General features: G+C 40.6%; 1 protein-coding gene across 3 annotated transcripts in view; it reads left to right on the forward strand.

Moving 5' to 3' along the window:
• Positions 1–20980, forward strand: part of mtmr10 (myotubularin related protein 10) — an 86772-nt gene that overhangs the window by 13600 nt on the left and 52192 nt on the right. For all 3 annotated transcript variants that reach the window (XM_034190250.1, XM_034190267.1, XM_034190260.1), the window contains one exon: positions 628–688. In XM_034190250.1, coding sequence (XP_034046141.1) covers positions 628–688 — 61 coding nt within the window. The remainder of the gene's footprint in view (positions 1–627; positions 689–20980) is intronic.

The raw sequence follows: 20980 nt of genomic DNA on the forward strand, positions 1-20980 counted from the left end.
TGTAGCCCATGGGGTGGAAATCTCTAACCACAAATGCAAGGATCAAAGAACTGTCTTTCTGTGAGTGATTGTTCAGAGACAAACATTTATTTTGGTGAACACTCAGAGTTGAAACTGACAGTGTTACTACAAGCACACCTCCTTTGTTTCACTTCAACTCCACTGCGGTTGTGTGCAGTTAAGATTACAAAAATTGTTGCTGTTCAAATACTTGGGGACCTGCTGTATTGTTTTCCAGAAGATTGCTAGTCTCAAACCACTAAATGTGATGATGTTGACTTACGACAATATCTATGACAACACAAAGTGCCCCCTTCCCGTTTTCCAGTGGATGGTGCCTAGTGTTGTCAACTCAGCGTGGCTACAAATACAGGCTAGACTTTGCTTTACATATATGTAGTTTACTGCATCTTGTTTTGTAAAAATGGAGCAGAATCATGTCTGTCAGACAAAGTAAAATTTTTGAATCTTAAGCATCTTGAAATTACAGCTCAGTTGCATCACCTTTATATTCTGTCTTTTGTCAGTAAGGAAAACTTTAAAATAGGGCTTGCTGCTGCTTCTACCCCCTGTAATGACATTATGACAATCCAGAGTTTAATTGCATTGTTTTCGTATTCTCCCTAGACTGATGTGAAGAACACAATTGAGCCACCTATTAAAAAGTTGGAGCCAGATTTGCTTCCAGGTGAGCTTTTTTCTTCTTTCTTAATTTGGGTTCATCCTGACCTTGTTTGTCTAAGTTGTGTTTGTCTGTGATACAGTATTTTATGCGTAAAACTTTACTGAGTTGACTATCACCATTACTGCTTGTGTACGATCTTCTGTCTCACAAAATGTTTCTCAGACTGCTTTTTCCACAGTGAACTGTAATAGTTAAATAAGATGATTGGTGGTGGTGTTTGCTTGATAATCAGATTTACTGCATCCAGTGGATATAGTTGACATATGTTTGGGCTTTTGCATATTTTTATTTTGTTATGACTTCACATGAAAACCACATGAAAACCTGCAATTTAATTAAGAACACATTTTAAGTGTGTGCACTAATCTCACATTGAAACAAATGGTCTACTACATACTTGAAATTCAATAAAAAGAGATTGAGAAAAAAAATGTGCACGCCCTGGAATATTATACAAATAATGAATCTTTATGAGTTCAATGGTACGAATATTTCATGAGGTGAAAGCTGGAACATACCATTCAGTGAGGCAAAGAATGTAAAAATATTCATTATTTGTTTTATGTAACGGCTAAAATAGATCCTTGTCATTTTCTATTTTATTAATTTCTAAACAACAGAAAAGGGACTTACGTTTTGATGCTCCACTGTGACGTGTAGTCCAGTGATGCTGTGCACTGACTTCGGACTTCCATTAAAAAAAAAAAAAAAAAGACTTTGTGTAGTTTCTCAGTCCAGCCAAAAATCACATCAGCGTTTCATGTTAGCAGCTCTTCATGCATCCAGATGGCTTTGGATTTTGTGTGTGTGTGTGTGTGTGTGTGTGTGTGTGTGTGTGTGTGTAGCAGCATCAGTTAACTCAGTCAAATCATCATGTCGCTGTCCCGTGCTTGTGCGCACACGCAACCGGCTCGGTCGAACTGTGGACCTCCTCAGTGCAGTGGAAAAAAAAAAAAAAAAAGTCACGTCAGAAATGAGTCCAGGTTTTCTTTCTCTTCCTGCTAACAGACAGCACATTGGATTTTGTGTGTGTGTGTGTGTGTGTGTGTGTGTGTGTGTGTGTGTGTGTGTGTGTGTGTGTATCTTACAAGAATTAGCAGTGTCAGTTAGCTCAAATTATGTCTCAGGAGAGTTGTGTACCCCATGCGCGCACACACACGCAACCTGGTCGGCGCTTGTGCGTGCGTGAACAACAAAAATAAGAAGGTATGCGTCCTCAGTGCAGTGGGGAAAAAAAAAAAAAAAAAGTCAGAAATGAGTCCAGCTTTTGTTCTCTTTTCCTGCTAACAACCTCCAGGCAGCACAGTGGATTGGTTTTGTGTGTGCGTGCACGAGCATGCGTGGGCGCGCACGTGTATGCGTGATCACATATGCGCGCGTGCACGGGACCGTGCATGTGCATGTGAGAGTGCAATGGTACCAAATGTATGGAACCAAATTTGCACTCTAAATGGAACCAAGCCGCACTCTGAATGCAGTGCAACACAAATGGGATGAATTAATCCATGTCATGTGACATACAAAGCACCAATCAAATGACCAGAATCCACTCAGCCGTTATATAAAAACACATACAGTCACTTTACAGTCAGCTGGGTTTAGATAAACCAGGAAATGGTTACATCAACATATCCAGTTAACTGAATGTCTTTTGCATCATGGTAGTGACACAGGAAAAAGATTTTGTTAAAGCTGTGAAATCTCAGCTACATTTTGACTGAAGCCACATGGGAAACTCAAGCCTAGTTTTCATATGCCACTGCAATGGCAGGAGTGAGTTTGGCCAACACGCTAGATCCTTAAAGATTGCTGGTTCAGACAGACCTGAATTGAGTAAGGAGAAGAGGCTTTTAGTCTGTGATGGTCAGCTGAATCTCAGAGACTGTGGTGGTTTTGAGTTATTATTGTTAATTAGACTAGGGGTCACCCGATACAGATTTTTAACGGCCCATGCGATTATCGTCAAGGTTTAGAGGCTGATGCAGACATTTCATGCCGATATTTGCCTACAGTAAAATGTCAAAAAGGTGTCAAAATTTAATTTAACACAAATCTTAAGTGTTTTGCAGCATAAGTTTAATTCACAGAACCTTTCAATATGACACAAAAAGTACAAGGAGCTACAAATAATATTATGAATTTGAATAAATGAACAAATAAATTAATACAACTGACAGCTGTCTGCACACTGCTACCTTTTTTATGTGCCAGTCTGCCTGACCACAGCCTTCAGCACTGACAGGCTGAATGTGGAATATGTAACAAATCAAGTAGTACAGTGGAAGGGACTTAGCTACAAATGAGAAAGCAGTGATTCATATTTTAAGAGTGGTATGGGCTAAAAACCCCTCAGTGCCTGAAGTTGGGGGGCATTAGCCCCATATGATGGGTACTTCTCACACGTCAATTGGCCTTTGTGAATTGGAATCAATTAAAGTAATTTAAGAGTTTTAATGTTTTGTAATAGTTTTAATGTTTTGTAAGAGCCACAACTTCAGGCAATTTAACTTAAGTGTGATGCCTGTTTCATGTTTCTGTTATATTTTATTGAATTTATTAGACACCCATGCAACAAAATTTCACTCATATACAACAACAAAACTCATAAACAAAGTAGTCAAAGAAAAAACACAGTAAGGAAAAAATAAACAATGTACATGGTGCTTAAAGGCATAGGCAGGAGCAGAGCTTATCAATGCCTACACCCCTACATGAAGTAAAATCAAACCAGGCATACGAGGTTTATTAGAAAACTAACTGGCAGTTTTATAAAAAAAAACAAACTATATGGATTTGAATCACGTGTGATTACACCAGACATGCTTGAACCCTCGTGCGCATGTGTGAGTTTTTTCGTGCGTCGGTGACGTCATCCGCCTCTGGGCAGGCTTTGAGTGAGCACTGGTCCAGCCCTCTCGGCTGAAATCCTTTGTCTGAGACACTGCTGGAGACGGCGCGCGTTGCTTTATCAAAATTTTTCAGGACCTGTGAGGGATATTCGACTGAACACTATTCGAGAAATTCAGCTGGTTCTTGGTGAAAAGTTTAATGGCTGATGAGAGATTGTGGAGTTTCTTTCGCTTTAAGGACAGCTCACAAAGCGGATCGGCGCGGCGCGGTCGGAGGTCGCGTCCGTCTGGCTGTTTCGAGCTGAAAACATCCTAATTTAAGGCTCTGTTCACCCAGGTCGTCGTCAGAGAACAGAGAAGTTTCAGAAGAAGTCGGCATGAGGAGTTTATGCGGACATTCCACTATTAAAGGAGATCTTGTAATGAAAGAACGTGCGGGCAAATTCGCCGAGTCGGTTCCGTGACGACGACGCAAATCCTTCTGCGCGGCGACAGGAAAAACACCTCCGTGTTGAAAACCATTTGTAAAATTCAGGCAGCTTTTGATGGCTTTCAACAAGTGAGTATCTGAGAAATTGTTTAACAGCTGGGCATGTTCCAACTTGTCCGTTAAGGTTTCCAATGGAGGTGTTTTTCCTGTCGCGACCCCCCGCGGTCGGGTCCGGCCCGACATGCGAATCTGCCCGCACGTTCTTTCATTACAAAATCTCCTTTAATAGTGGAATGTCCGCATAAACTCCTCATGCCGACCTCTTCTGAAACTTCTCTGTTCTCTGACGACGACCTGGGTGAACAGAGCCTGAAATGTGGAAGTTTTCAGCTTGAAACAGCGAGACGACGCTGCCTCGGCGCGCAGATCGCCGTCGGGCGCCGTGGGCCGTCCTTAAAGCGACACTTACAGACCAAAATCTCTCATCAGCCGTTAAAATTTTTACCGAAAACCAGCTGAATTTATCGAATGGTGTCCACTCAGTTGTGCCTTACAGTTTTTGAAAAAAGTTTGATCAAACAAAGCAGCAGTCTGAGCCATTCCTAAACAATGAAAAAATCGACAAGAGGGTGGTCCACTCCTCACTCAGACTGCCCACAGACGAATGACGTAACTGACAGGCGTGAAAAAACTCTCACATGCCCACGAGGGTTCAAGCATGTCTAATGTAATCACACGTGATTCAAATCCATATGGTTTTTGAAAAAAATAAGGTCGGATACTTTTCTAATAGACCTCGTATGTGCCTGTTCATAAACGTTCAATTCTAAACAAAATCTGAACAACAGCAGCTCATAATTACAAATAAAAGAAAACAAATATTTTTCCCAAACAGCTCCCAATACAAGCTGGTTACCAACTACATATTTCAGTAGAAAAGTTTCAAGTGTAACATCTTCATACAACACAACTCAACCACTTTCATCTAATACATATCTGGAGAATACCAATTCTTTGTATAAATATTTGAACCGGTTTATAACTGGACCAGATATCATATTTAGATAACATATTTTATGTTATGCGCAGGTCATAAATGACATTTGAATGAATGAATGGATTTATTCGGCGCACACACAAATCCGAAAGAACAGAAACATACCAATAATATGAATGTTATATAAACAAGCCTGTGAGTCCGAAAGGGTGTGGGCAGAAGCAAAGCTTATCAGTGCCCACCCCTGCTAGAATGAGTCCAACAATTATAACAGTCATAACAACATATACACAAATTCACAACACACTACATATCAACACAGACATACACTTCAATATTCAATTACATTTCAATTCATGTATAAGTATGTTATGTATAAAGCACCAAATCACAACAAACTTGGCCCAAGTCACTCCATATTAACCCTGCCGACCCCCAGAGCAAGCACTAAGCAACTGTGGTGAGGAAAAACTCCCTCTTACGAAGAAACCTCAAGCAGACCAGGCTCTAGGGGGTGACCCTCTGCTTGGGCCGTGCATATATACCTGTATACGTACATACATACACACACATTATATACATATATACACACTCACATATATACCTATATACATACCCACTAACACATAATAAATATACAATACATATATATACACATACATACATTTATACCTACACATACATATACATACCCCTACACATATACACGCACACATATACATACATACATACATACATATACACACACGTATACATATATACACGTACATATACATACGTATTGAATGATTGATCATTTATTTTGAGTTTTACAAAATAAGCATTTCTTTGACATCTACATTTACCCACATTGGGTTGAAAAGAACAGGAGATACAAACATACACGCATACATACCCGCGCACTTAACCCGAAAAGGGGTGGGATGAAGACGAACTTATTTAATCCCACCCCCAAATACCCATACATTATTACGACTACTGAGTGTGACCAATATTCCTTTTATTACTATGTAATTGATATCATATATTAGTGATGAGTATCTATAATAATAATAAAAACAATTCCCACCATAATAGACAGTAATAATGACAATAATATTGTCAATCAAAAATTTTTTTATTTCTATTATTATTATTATTATTATTATTATTACCATTTTTTTAATTGCTATTGATATTGCTGGTGTCATTTCTTAATCCATTTTCATATGTCAAATTCCCCTCATTTACTCAGAAAATGACTATTTAAAAGGACTATTCTTGTGTGTCGATGGTAATTCGCTCTCTCTCTGTATATATATATATATATATATATATATATATATATATATATATATATATATATATACAATTATGCTACATTTTAAAGGGTTAAACACACATTTATATTGGAAGCACATAGCATTTCTTCAAAATTACTTCAGCAAATTTTTTTTTCCCTTCAGCGTTTTTGACTGGGATTGCATTTATTTATTTATGTACAGTGCAACCCCTTTAATAATTCTTATTTGAATAAGAGCTGAACCTGGGCTGATTTTCATGGTACATCATGCTTTTTAAATAACTTGGATGTAAAACTTTGAGTCATAGTTTTTCCACACTTTCATGTTTCATAATCATGAAGCTGAGTGCTGAAGGTGGTTGTTTATGATGGTTAGCATTTTTAATGAGAATTTAGTGCTAAAGTCCGCTGTTCACACAAATGTTCATGTGATCATTTGTAAGCAGTTTGTACAGTTTTTAAGAGCCAATTTTTTGTAAAGATCAGGCGGGCTGTGATTCAAGCCGACTCACATTTCAATGAAACATGGCTCAGAGATGGAACTTACCAAGAAATGAACTTTCCCAAATTTTTTGGACAGAAAACAAATGGTGACCTTGCCAGGGGTCTTCAAAGTTCAAGGCAAAAATACACAAAAACTGATATTTCATTAAATTCCCATCTTTCAAGTGGTGTAACATTCAGCGCGATCAAGTCCCCAAGCTAGTTTAACTATCAAACAACTTATGGAGGCAAATTCTATCATCTTACATAAATATTAGTTTGGGGGATTGATGGCACTGAATATAGGGGGCGCTCAAAGTCTGGTCATTTTGTAAAATTGGCTGTATGTAAAGGCCCATAACCCTCTGTGCCATCAAGACCCCAACCAGATTTCAATGTTATCAACTGAAAAAACATTGGGATCTTGATGGCGATGGCCACCAGGGGGCGCCAAAGTACTCAACTTGCCCAATTTTGAGGAAGTTTAGCGACACCTGTGGCCAGCGCCATCAGCCTTTTTTAACAAAATTTTCAGGAGTGAATGAAGTAACATCTCTACTTCATATAACAGTTTGCAGAATTTTGGAGACTCCTCTTATACTGGTTTGATACCCATTTTTAATCAGGTCATTGAAGACATGCTCGCTAACCCAATTGCATGAATTACCACATGAATGCATGTATGATCTGATGATTCTCCTTCCCTTATGTACAGTCAATCCAATACATGTGTATTGGTATCAGTTGCTATGGGAACAAGCTTGTGAACATCAGTCAATCAATTTTTTTATATAGCGCCAAATCACAACAAACAGTTGCCCCAAGGCGCTTTATATTGTAAGGCAAGGCCATACAATAATTATGTAAAACCCCAACGGTCAAAACGACCCCCTGTGAGCAAGCACTTGGCTACAGTGGGAAGGAAAAACTCCCTTTTAACAGGAAGAAACCTCCAGCAGAACCAGGCTCAGGGAGGGGCAGTCCTCTGCTGGGACTGGTTGGGGCTGAGGGAGAGAACCAGGAAAATGACATGCTGTGGAGGGGAGCAGAGATCGATCACTAATGATTAAATGCAGAGTGGTGCATACAGAGCAAAAAGAGAAAGAAACAGTGCATCATGGGAACCCCCCAGCAGTCTACGTCTATAGCAGCATAACTAAGGGATGGTTCAGGGTCACCTGATCCAGCCCTAACTATAAGCTGTAGCAAAAAGGAAAGTTTTAAGCCTAATCTTAAAAGTAGAGAGGGTGTCTGTCTCCCTGATCTGAATTGGGAGCTGGTTCCACAGGAGAGGAGCCTGAAAGCTGAAGGCTCTGCCTCCCATTCTACTCTTACAAACCCTAGGAACTACAAGTAAGCCTGCAGTCTGAGAGCGAAGCGCTCTATTGGGGTGATATGGTACTACGAGGTCCCTAAGATAAGATGGGACCTGATTATTCAAAACCTTATAAGTAAGAAGAAGAATTTTAAATTCTATTCTAGAATTAACAGGAAGCCAATGAAGAGAGGCCAATATGGGTGAGATATGCTCTCTCCTTCTAGTCCCCGTCAGTACTCTAGCTGCAGCATTTTGAATTAACTGAAGGCTTTTTAGGGAACTTTTAGGACAACCTGATAATAATGAATTACAATAGTCTAGCCTAGAGGAAATAAATGCATGAATTAGTTTTTCAGCATCACTCTGAGACAAGACCTTTCTGATTTTAGAGATATTGCGTAAATGCAAAAAAGCAGTCCTACATATTTGTTTAATATGCGCTTTGAATGACATATCCTGATCAAAAATGACTCCAAGATTTCTCACAGTATTACTAGAGGTCAGGGTAATGCCATCCAGAGTAAGGATCTGGTTAGACACCATGTTTCTAAGATTTGTGGGGCCAAGTACAATAACTTCAGTTTTATCTGAGTTTAAAAGCAGGAAATTAGAGGTCATCCATGTCTTTATGTCTGTAAGACAATCCTGCAGTTTAGCTAATTGGTGTGTGTCCTCTGGCCTCATGGATAGATAAAGCTGGGTATCATCTGCGTAACAATGAAAATTTAAGCAATACCGTCTAATAATACTGCCTAAGGGAAGCATGTATAAAGTGAATAAAATTGGTCCTAGCACAGAACCTTGTGGAACTCCATAATTAACTTTAGTCTGTGAAGAAGATTCCCCATTTACATGAACAAATTGTAATCTATTAGACAAATATGATTCAAACCACCGCAGCGCAGTGCCTTTAATACCTATGGAATGCTCTAATCTCTGTAATAAAATTTTATGGTCAACAGTATCAAAAGCAGCACTGAGGTCCAACAGAACAAGCACAGAGACGAGTCCACTGTCCGAGGCCATAAGAAGATCATTTGTAACCTTCACTAATGCTGTTTCTGTACTATGATGAATTCTAAAACCTGACTGAAACTCTTCAAATAGACCATTCCTCTGCAGATGATCAGTTAGCTGTTTTACAACTACCCTTTCAAGAATTTTTGAGAGAAAAGGAAGGTTGGAGATTGGCCTATAATTAGCTAAGATAGCTGGGTCAAGTGATGGCTTTTTAAGTAATGGTTTAATTACTGCCACCTTAAAAGCCTGTGGTACATAGCCAACTAACAAAGATAGATTGATCATATTTAAGATCGAAGCATTAAATAATGGTAGGGCTTCCTTGAGCAGCCTGGTAGGAATGGGGTCTAATAAACATGTTGATGGTTTGGATGAAGTAACTAATGAAAATAACTCAGACAGAACAATCGGAGAGAAAGAGTCTAACCAAATACCGGCATCACTGAAAGCAGCCAAAGATAACGATACGTCTTTGGGATGGTTATGAGTAATTTTTTCTCTAATAGTTAAAATTTTGTTAGCAAAGAAAGTCATGAAGTCATTACTAGTTAAAGTTAATGGAATACTCAGCTCAATAGAGCTCTGACTCTTTGTCAGCCTGGCTACAGTGCTGAAAAGAAACCTGGGGTTGTTCTTATTTTCTTCAATTAGTGATGAGTAGAAAGATGTCCTAGCTTTACGGAGGGCTTTTTTATAGAGCAACAGACTCTTTTTCCAGGCTAAGTGAAGATCTTCTAAATTAGTGAGACGCCATTTCCTCTCCAACTTACGGGTTATCTGCTTTAAGCTGCGAGTTTGTGAGTTATACCACGGAGTCAGACACTTCTGATTTAAAGCTCTCTTTTTCAGAGGAGCTACAGCATCCAAAGTTGTCTTCAATGAGGATGTAAAACTATTGACGAGATACTCTATCTCCCTTACAGAGTTTAGGTAGCTACTCTGCACTGTGTTGGTATATGGCATTAGAGAACATAAAGAAGGAATCATATCCTTAAACCTAGTTACAGCGCTTTCTGAAAGACTTCTAGTGTAATGAAACTTATTCCCCACTGCTGGGTAGTCCATCAGAGTAAATGTAAATGTTATTAAGAAATGATCAGACAGAAGGGAGTTTTCAGGGAATACTGTTAAGTCTTCTATTTCCATACCATAAGTCAGAACAAGATCTAAGATATGATTAAAGTGGTGGGTGGACTCATTTACTTTTTGAGCAAAGCCAATAGAGTCTAATAATAGATTAAATGCAGTGTTGAGGCTGTCATTCTCAGCATCTGTGTGGATGTTAAAATCGCCCACTATAATTATCTTATCTGAGCTAAGCACTAAGTCAGACAAAAGGTCTGAAAATTCACAGAGAAACTCACAGTAACGACCAGGTGGACGATAGATAATAACAAATAAAACTGGTTTTTGGGACTTCCAATTTGGATGGACAAGACTAAGAGACAAGCTTTCAAATGAATTAAAGCTCTGTCTGGGTTTTTGATTAATTAATAAGCTGGAATGGAAGATTGCTGCTAATCCTTCTCCTCGGCCCGTGCTACGAGCATTCTGACAGTTAGTGTGACTCGGGGGTGTTGACTCATTTAAACTAACATATTCATCCTGCTGTAACCAGGTTTCTGTTAGGCAGAATAAATCAATATGTTGATCAATTATTATATCATTTACCAACAGGGACTTAGAAGAGAGAGACCTAATGTTTAATAGACCACATTTAACTGTTTTAGTCTGTGGTGCAGTTGAAGGTGCTATATTATTTTTTCTTTTTGAATTTTTATGCTTAAATAGATTTTTGCTGGTTGTTGGTGGTCTGGGAGCAGGCACCGTCTCTGCGGGGATGGGGTAATGAGGGGATGGCAGGGGGAGAGAAGCTGCAGAGAGGTGTGTAAGACTACAACTCTGCTTCCTGGTCCCAACCCTGGATAGTCACGGTTTGGAGGATTTAAGAAAATTGGCCAGATTTCTAGAAATGAGAGCTGCTCCATCCAAAGTGGGATGGATGCCGTCTCTCCTAACAAGACCAGGTTTTCCCCAGAAGCTTTGCCAATTATCTATGAAGCCCACCTCATTTTTTGGACACCACTCAGACAGCCAGCAGTTCAAGGAGAACAGGCGGCTAAACATGTCACTCCCGGTCCGATTGGGGAGGGGCCCAGAGAAAACTACAGAGTCCGACATTGTTTTTGCAAAGTTACACACCGATTTAATGTTAATTTTAGTGACCTCCGATTGGCGTAACCGGGTGTCATTACTGCCGACATGAATTACAATCTTACCAAATTTCCTTCAATGTCGCCTGCTCTGGCCCCCGGAAGACAATTGACTATGGTTGCTGGTGTCGCTAACTTCACATTTCTCAAAATAGAGTCGCCAATAACCAGAGTTTGATCCTCGGCGGGTGTGTCGTCGAGTGGGGAAAAACGGTTAGAAATGTGAACGGGTTGGCGGTGTACACGGGGCTTCTGTTTAGAACTATGCTTCCTCCTCACAGTCACCCAGTCAGCCTGCTTGGGATCTGCCAGGGGGGAACTAACGGCGGCTAAGCTACCTTGGTCCGCACCGACTACAGGGGCCTGGCTAGCTGTAGAATTTTCCACGGTGCAGAGCCGAGTCTCCAGTTCGCCCAGCCTGGCCTCCAAAGCTACGAATAAGCTACACTTATTACAAGTACCATTACTGCTAAAGGAGGCCGAGGAATAACTAAACATTTCACACCCAGAGCAGAAAAGTGTGGGAGAGACAGGAGAAGCCGCCATGCTAAATCGGCTAAGAGCTAGTAGCTACGCTAACCTAGCGGATTCCTAAAAACACGCAAAGTGAATAATTTAGAGGTGATTCAGCAGAAGGAGTGCTTTAGTTAAGGCACGTAAAGATTACACTGGGAAACAAATCGTAATCTAGATAACTAGATCAATCTAACTGCGCAGATTAAACAGCTAACAGATACAGAAGCCTGAACAGAACATGTCCTGTTCATTAGAACATTTCCTGAAGTTATTTTTTTTCTGACCTAAATCCTCAAGTCTGCCAAGGGAAAAGACAATTTGAGGTATATTCAAGTAAGTCATGCATAAACTCTTGTACTGCAAATGACACAGATCGAGAGACAAATGTCTGACCAATGACCTGATTTTGCGGTGCGAAAGCCGAGATGGTCAAGCGACAGCAGCTACATTAAATTATCGCAGTGAGCATAAATTGAAATGAAACAGAGAGACCGTTATTTTAAAAAGTGCCTGTGCTTGGCCCTAATTTAGGCTGGGCACCGAAGAGCGGAGCATGTGAGATGGAGGGCAAGGCATGGTGCCCTGTGAAATCAGGCTAGCTGGAACACTGGTTTTAAAATTTTAAACAGGAATTTTCTATTAATTTTGTCAGCAAGTCAAATGGTTCTTTTCTAGTAAGGTTTATATAATCTGTGCCATTAGATTATAAATTAAATTGTAATGAATATTTGACCTTTCCCAGTCACAGCTTCCATTATGTATCTGAGGCTTGTGGTGCAACAGGCAAAATTTACACTGTGTACAGTTTCTATAGTCACATGCACAACTGTAGTCACTATATAACTACAGTCGCTATATAACTACGAGGGCTGTCCGTAAAGTATAGGTCCTTTTTATTTTTTCCAAAAACTATATGGATTTCATTCATATGTTTTTACGTCAGACATGCTTGAACCCTCGTGCGCATGCGTGAGTTTTTCCACGCCTGTCGGTGACGTCATTCGCCTGTGAGCACTCCTTGTGGGAGGAGTCGTCCAGCCCCTCGTCGGAATTCCTTTGTCTGAGAAGTTGCTGAGAGACTGGCGCTTTGTTTGATCAAAATTTTTTCTAAACCTGTGAGACACATCGAAGTGGACTTTTCACGGTGCGAGACGTCGCGCAGCGCTTTCAGGCAGCGTCATCAGCCTGTTTCAAGCTTAAAACCTCCACATTTCAGGCTCTATTGATCCAGGACGTCGTGAGAGAACAGAGACGTTTCAGAAGAAGTCGGTTTCAGCATTTTATCCGGATATTCCACTGTTAAAGGAGATTTTTTTAATGAAAGACGTGCGGACGGATCCGCGCGTCGGGACGCAGCCGACGCGGCGCGGCGGCACAGGAAAAACACCTCCGTGTTGATAACCATTTGTTAAAATCCAGTTGGCTTTTGATGGCTTTCAGTGGAGTGAGTATATGAGAAATTGTTTATCAGCTGGAGATGTTCCAACTTGTCCTTAAGGCTTCCAGCTGAGGCGTTTTTCCTGTGACGGAGCGTCGCGGCGGCTGCGAGCCGACGCTGCAATCCGCCCGCACGTCTTTCATTAAAAAAAATCTCCTTTAACAGTGGAATATCCGGATAAAATGCTGAAACCGACTTCTTCTGAAACTTCTCTGTTCTCTCACGACGTCCTGGATCAACAGAGCCTGAAATGTGGAGGTTTTAAGCTTGAAACAGGCTGATGACGCTGCCTGAGAGCGCTGCACGACGTCTCGCACCGTGGGAAGTCCTTAAAGCGACAGAATCACCTCAAAATCTCTCATCAGCTGTTAAAATTTTCACTGAAAACCAGCTTAATTTTTCGAACCATGTCCACTTCGATGTGTCTCACAGGTTTAGAAAAAATTTTAATCAAACAAAGCGCCAGTCTCTCAGCAACTTCTCAGACAAAGGAATTCCGACGAGGGGCTGGACGACTCCTCCCACAAGGAGTGCTCACAGGCGAATGACGTCACCGACAGGCGTGGAAAAACTCACGCGTCCGCACGAGGGTTCAAGCATGTCTGACGTAAAAACATATGAATGAAATCCATATAGTTTTTGAAAAAAATAAAAAGGACCTATACTTTACGGACAGACCTCGTATATAGTCTAGACTATATAACTATAGTCACATGCACAACTCCTTCAGAGTGTCTTGGTGGCTTTCTTCACTTGTCTCCTTGTGCAGTTCCTTACTTTTGGAAAACTGCTTCCTTTAGACAAATTTATCACCCAGTACCATAATTTTTACATTTCTTAATGATTGACATAAATTAAGTTCAAGACTCATTCAGCAACTTGGAAATGTTCATGCATCCATCCCATAATTGTCTCAAGAAAACTTGAGCTATAAGTGATGCTTTGTATTAACAACCCTTATATTTTTGTAGGTTTTTTTTTTTGTAGTATAGTTTGTCAAACTACTTATGGCCTCTGAAAATGTAGGGGCTGTGTGCACAATTGGCTGTAATTCTTAAATGTTTAATGCAATATTTTGGTTAAATCTCCTTAATTAAAGCTGGAAGCCTACATTACAGGCACATCTTGTTTCATTTCAGTTCTATTCTTTTGGTGTACAAAAGCATAATGGCAAAGATAGTTATGTCAATCTATTTAAAGACCTGAGTGTAACTTCCTCATAATCTAATCAGATCATCCACTCCTCTGGAAGGTGTTACTACAACCCCTGGCAAAAATGATGGAATCACCAGCCTCGGAGGAGGTTCATTCAGTTGTTTAATTTTGTAGAAAAAAGCAGATCAGACATGACACAAAACTAAAGTCATTTCAAATGGCAACTTTCTGGCTTTACGAAACACTATAAGAAATCAGGAAAAAAATTGTGGCAGTCAGTAACGGTTACTTTTTTAGACCAAGCAGAGGGAAAAAAATATGGAATCACTCAATTCTGAGGAAAAAATTATGGAATCATGAAAAACAAAAGAACGCTCCAACACATCACTAGTATTTTGTTGCCCCACCTCTGGCTTTTATAACAGCTTGCAGTCTCTGAGGCATGGACTTAATGAGTGACAAACAGTACTCTTCATCAATCTGGCTCCAACTTTCTCTGATTGCTGTTGCCAGATCAGCTTTGCAGGTTGGAGCCTTGTCATGGACCATTTTCTTCAACTTCCACCAAAGATTTTCAATTGGATTAAGATCCGGACTATTTGCAGGCCATGACATTGACCCTATGTGTCTTTTTGCAAGGAATGTTTTCAGTTTTTGCTCTATGGCAAGATGCATTATCATCTTGAAAAATGATTTCATCATCCCCAAACATCCTTTCAATTGATGGGATAAGAAAAGTGTCCAAAATATCAGTGTAAACTTGTGCATTTAATGATGATGTAATGACAGCCATCTCCCCAGTGCCTTTACCTGACATGCAGCCCCATATCATCGACGACTGTGGAAATGTACATGTTCTCTTCAGGCAGTCATCTTTATAAATCTCATTGGAACGGCACCAAACAAAAGTTCCAGCATCATCACCTTGCCCAATGCAGATTCGAGATTCATCACTGAATATGACTTTGATCCAGTCATCCACAGTCCACGATTGCTTTTCCTTAGCCCATTGTAACCTTGTTTTTTTCTGTTTAGGTGTTAATGATGGCTTTCGTTTAGCTTTTCTGTATGTAAATCCCATTTCCTTTAGGCAGTTTCTTACAGTTCTGTCACAGACGTTGACTCCAGTTTCCTCCCATTCGTTCCTCATTTGTTTTGTTGTGCATTTTCGATTTTTGAGACATATTGCTTTAAGTTTTCGGTCTTGACGCTTTGATGTCTTCCTTGGTCTACCAGTATGTTTGCCTTTAACAACCTTCCCATGTTGTTTGGTCCAGAGTTTAGACCAGCTGACTGTGAACAACCAACATCTTTTGCAACATTGCGTGATGATTTACCCTCTTTTAAGAGTTTGATAATCCTCTCCTTTGTTTCAATTGACATCTCTCGTGTTGGAGCCATGATTCATGTCAGTCCACTTGGTGCAACAGCTCTCCAAGGTGTGATCACTCCTTTTTTAGATGCAGACTAACGAGCAGATCTGATTTGATGCAGGTGTTAGTTTTGGGGATGAAAATTTACAGGGTGATTCCATAATTTATTCTTCAGAATTGAGTGAGTCCATATTTTTTTTTCCCTCTGCTTGGTCTAAAAAGTAACCGTTACTGACTGCCACAATTTTTTTTCTTGATTTCTTATAGTGTTTCTTAAAGCCAGAAAGTTGCCATTTGAAATGACTTTAGTTTTGTGTCATGTCTGTGATCTGCTTTTTTCTACAAAATTAAACAACTGAACATCCTCTGAGGCCGGTGATTCCATAATTCTTGCCAGGGGTTGTATAAATGATGAGTGTCTGCCAAGTATTGTTTTCAGGAGTGTGTGTGTGCACCAAAAAAACCAACACAATGCTGTTATTTCCTGCATGCAATGTTCATAGTTATAGGGGGTGGGGGGGTGGCAGAGTTCCACCCTCGAAGCTGTTCTTCATGGTCACACCCCGACGATGACTTAGTTGGAATGTTGACTCTTGTCTTGTGTTCACAGTATGTGTTCGATCATGCTGCATGTGTGCAGCAGCGAACTAGTTAAATCTTTTTGTGTTTATTTTTAAACCATGGTTGGTGGTGTGGCTTTCATCTTGAGGGGGTATTAAAATGGCAGTTTTGTTTCCAAAAAGGGGCATGTAATATGTAGTATATTAAATAAGAGATTAGATACAGCGATCAGTCATGCTTCTATTCCACAGAGCGCTGTTTCCTGTTTCATTCTGAATAACAAATCTGGGTGTGTGTGACTTCTTGATCCATCTTTTGTCAATCTTGAACAAACTTGTTCTGCACAGTAGTTACGGCCATCATCTGCACCAGTGTTGAAATTGGGGTGAAATTTTCGAGCTGTTCATAAATTTAATTTCCGATTCACTAAATCGGCGTCGTTACATGGTCACATCTGAGTGTTCGTAGTCTTAGCAGCCTCAGTCATGTTCAAACGTCTTTAAACGGGGTAGTCCTAGTGAGTACAGCTTAAAACTTGTTTGTGCTCCATCGGGGTAAAAATTTGAAGCAGAGGTAGCGTTTGTTGCGTTCTGGCTGAGGACGCAGCTGGGTGCAGCTTTACCTTCGTTTTCGAACGGTTTGCCATGTATATGCTTTATAAGATAGCCACTTGCCAGGTCTGCACTATATAAGCCATCCTGAATGGAGGCATGCCATTTCATCCCGTTTGTGCACTTTTTCTGGGTCGTGAGGGACCATAATAGAACAGTGTCCTGTGTTATCCTGTTGCTCATAATGTTAACCATTCAATCAGTTTTGTAAGTTTCATTGAATTCCTACAACTCTTCCAGTTTAAGGAGCTGGTTTAATACAGTAGGATGAGAGTGACATGTTCTAAAGCATTTTGTCCACCTTGCACGAATCTGAGGCATTACTTTTTCATTGTCAACAAAATGATGAGACACATGACATCACCATTCCCTGCGTGTTTATTTGGACACAGTTTTGGTAATAATTCTTCCTCAGTGTTATGCAGCGGTATGCATCAACTTCAGGTGTTTTGAAAAATACAAAATTACAAAACTGTCAACACATCGTCAAGGCTTTAGATAAATCTTGAATGTGCTGCAGTGCAAAGATCACTGGTGTGGAGCTGAGCCTTATATTAAATGGTAATTCTAACGTTGAATTTACTTAAGGAAAGTTGGGAAACCAGTTGACTGTCTTTACCTGAGTAAACTTGGAAACAAGCAGCATATGGTACATGCTAGTCCACGTGCACCTTGTGCTGACTGTCGTCTTTTAATGTGAAATTTGAAAATGCTGTTGTGGTGCTGCTTCATTCACTTATTTTAACATATTACAACACCAGAAAGGACAAATCAAATAAATAAATCTGGAAATGGATGTTTTGGCTCCAAAAGGTTTGAAACAGTTTAAAATTGTTTGATTCATGGCGTGTTATCTGTTTGAGTCTAAAACTTTTTGATTCCTGTTCTCACATATGGACTGTCCCACCGTCCACACTGTCAGATCCAGCTACGCTGTTGGTTCAGCTTTAACGTTTGTTAAAGCTTGTCCATATATGATCAATAAATGAGCAATATACGCGTATATGCTGAACAAAATACACTCAACAAAAATATAAACGCAACACTTTTGTTTTTGCTCCCATTTTGTATGAGATGAACTCAAAGATCTAAAACTTTTTCCACATACACAATATCACCATTTCCCTCAAATATTGTTCACAAACCAGTCTAAATCTGTGATAGTGAGCACTTCTCCTTTGCTGAGATAATCCATCCCACCTCACAGGTGTGCCATACCAAGATGCTGATTAGACACCATGATTAGTGCACAGGTGTGCCTTAGACTGTCCACAATAAAAGGCCACTCTGAAAGGTGTAGTTTTGTTTTATTGGAGGGGGATACCAGTCAGTATCTGGTGTGACCACCATTTACCTCATGCAGTGCAACACATCTCCTTCGCATAGAGTTGATCAGGTTGTCAATTGTGGCCTGCGGAATGTTGGTCCACTCCTCTTCAATGGCTGTGCGAAGTTGCTGGATATTGGCAGGAACTGGTACACGCTGTCGTATACACCGGTCCAGAGCATCCCAAACATGCTCAATGGGTGACATGTCCGGTGAGTATGCCGGCCATGCAAGAACTGGGACATTTTCAGCTTCCAAGAATTGTGTACAGATCCTTGCAACATGGGGCCGTGCATTATCCTGCTGCAACATGAGGTGATGTTCTTGGATGTATGGCACAACAATGGGCCTCAGGATCTCGTCACGGTATCTCTGCATTCAAAATGCCATCAATAAAATGCACCTGTGTTCTTCGTCCATAACAGACGCCTGCCCATACCATAACCCCACCGCCACCATGGGCCACTCGATCCACAACATTGACATCAGAAAACCGCTCACCCACACGACGCCATACACGCTGTCTGCCATCTGCCCTGGACAGTGTGAACCGGGATTCATCCGTGAAGAGAACACCTCTCCAACGTGCCAAACGCCAGCGAATGTGAGCATTTGCCCACTCAAGTCGGTTATGATGACGAACTGGAGTCAGGTCGAGCCCCCTTTTGAGGACGACGAGCATGCAGATGAGCTTCCCTGAGACGGGCCGAGTGGCTGGTCTCAGACGATCTTGGAGGTGAACATGCTGGATGTGGAGGTCCTGGGCTGGTGTGGTTACACGTGGTCTGCGGTTGTGAGGCTGGTTGGATGTACTGCCAAATTCTCTGAAACGCCTTTGGAGACGGCTTATGGTAGAGAAATGAACATTCAATACACGAGCAACAGCTCTGGATGACATTCCTGCTGTCAGCATGCAAATTGCACGCTCCCTCAAATCTTGTGACATCTGTGGCATTGTGCTGTGTGATAAAACTACACCTTTCAGAGTGGCCTTTTATTGTGAGCAGTCTAAGGCACACCTGTGCACTAATCATGGTGTCTAATCAGCATCTTGGTATGGCACACCTGTGAGGTGGGATGGATTATCTCAGCAAAGGAGAAGTGCTCACTATCACAGATTTAGACTGGTTTGTGAACAATATTTGAGGGAAATGGTGATATTGTGTATGTGGAAAAAGTTTTAGATCTTTGAGTTCATCTCATACAAAATAGGAGCAAAACCAAAAGTGTTGCGTTTATATTTTTGTTGAGTGTATAAACGCAACACTTTTGTTTTTGCTCCCATTTTTCATGAGATGAACTCAAAGTTCAAAAATATTTTCTTTATATGCCAAAGACTGTGCAATAATCATGCTGTCTAATTAGCATTTTGATATACCACACCTGTGAGGTGGTATGAATTATTTTGGCAAAGGAGAAGTGCTCATTAACACCAATTTAGACAAATTTGTCAGCAATATTTAAGATATGTGTTACATCTGCCTCAGGTTGCATTTTTGAAACATTCAGTGTCGTCAAGGACCCTCAGAGTGGGAGGATGACCCATCATTCCAGTCCTCACAGCAGGTCCTGGTTAACATTGCTGCTGTCAATGATTTTTCTGAGCGAGGAGTTGCACTTATCCAGGATTACAGTCACATCCTCACGGAGGCTGAACAGCAGTGCCAACACCTGTTGCATGTTGTTGAGTGGCATTGACGTCAGTTCCCGGAGGCGAAGAAAATCTGAACCAAACACCACTCCCCATGACTGTTGTTTTCACCAAATAGGTGGACAGTGACATGTAATACTATTTTATCTCTCCTGTGTGGTCAGTTAAAGGAGAAAGGATTGTTGTTTCAATTTGTATTTTATTTGTGAAGATACATTACTATTGCTGGTTTGCGCTAATATGTTCAACCAGTTGCAATTTCCACCCTGTGTGCGGCAGTGGTTAGAGTAGTGGTATCGAAATAAAATTTTGCACAAAACATTTTCTCATCCAGATGAACAATTTTGTCAGGAAGTACCTTAAGAAAGGCACATTCTTATTTTTGACGTTCTGTAATATACATATCTATAAGAAACTGTAAAAAAAAAAAAACAAAAAAAAATTAACAGGTTTTTCATCAACTTCTAAAGAGTTTAGAATGCTCGATTTGATAACCTCACTGAATGTTTCTGTGTAGGCTCTGTTGTCCAGGTGGTTTCCATAGTAGAGAAGCTTGAATCTTCGACTGGACTGGGTTGCTTGACGTGAGGATGTTTCGCTTCAAATCACAGAAGCTTCCTCAGCTAAAATTCTTGCTCTGGTAGTCTGAATTCTGTCTTGACTCTTGTAGAGAAGAATGAAGATTCAAGCTTCTCTACAACCTCACTGAATGCGAAGATACTTAAGTAAAGGTCAAACAAGGTCAACGTCCATTGGATTCTATGACATCTATGATATGATTCTATGTTGGAAACCATTCGTGAGATCCATACGCCTTTCGGTGGCTTTTCAGTCGAGTGAGTATCCGAGAAATTGTTTAACAGCTGGGCATGTTCCAACTTGTCCTGTGAGACTTCCAACACGGAGGTGTTTGTCCCGCGCCATGAGCGGCTGCGTCGCGCGAATCCGTCCGCACTTCTTTCATTACAAAATCTCCTTTAACAGTGGAATGTGCCGTTAAAGTGCTGATCCCGACCTCTTCTGAAACTTCTCTGCTAGTCACACGACGTCCTGCATCAACAGAGCCATAAA

This window comes from Thalassophryne amazonica, chromosome 2, assembly GCF_902500255.1.
Source record: "Thalassophryne amazonica chromosome 2, fThaAma1.1, whole genome shotgun sequence".
Classification (NCBI taxonomy): Eukaryota; Metazoa; Chordata; class Actinopteri; order Batrachoidiformes; family Batrachoididae; genus Thalassophryne; species Thalassophryne amazonica.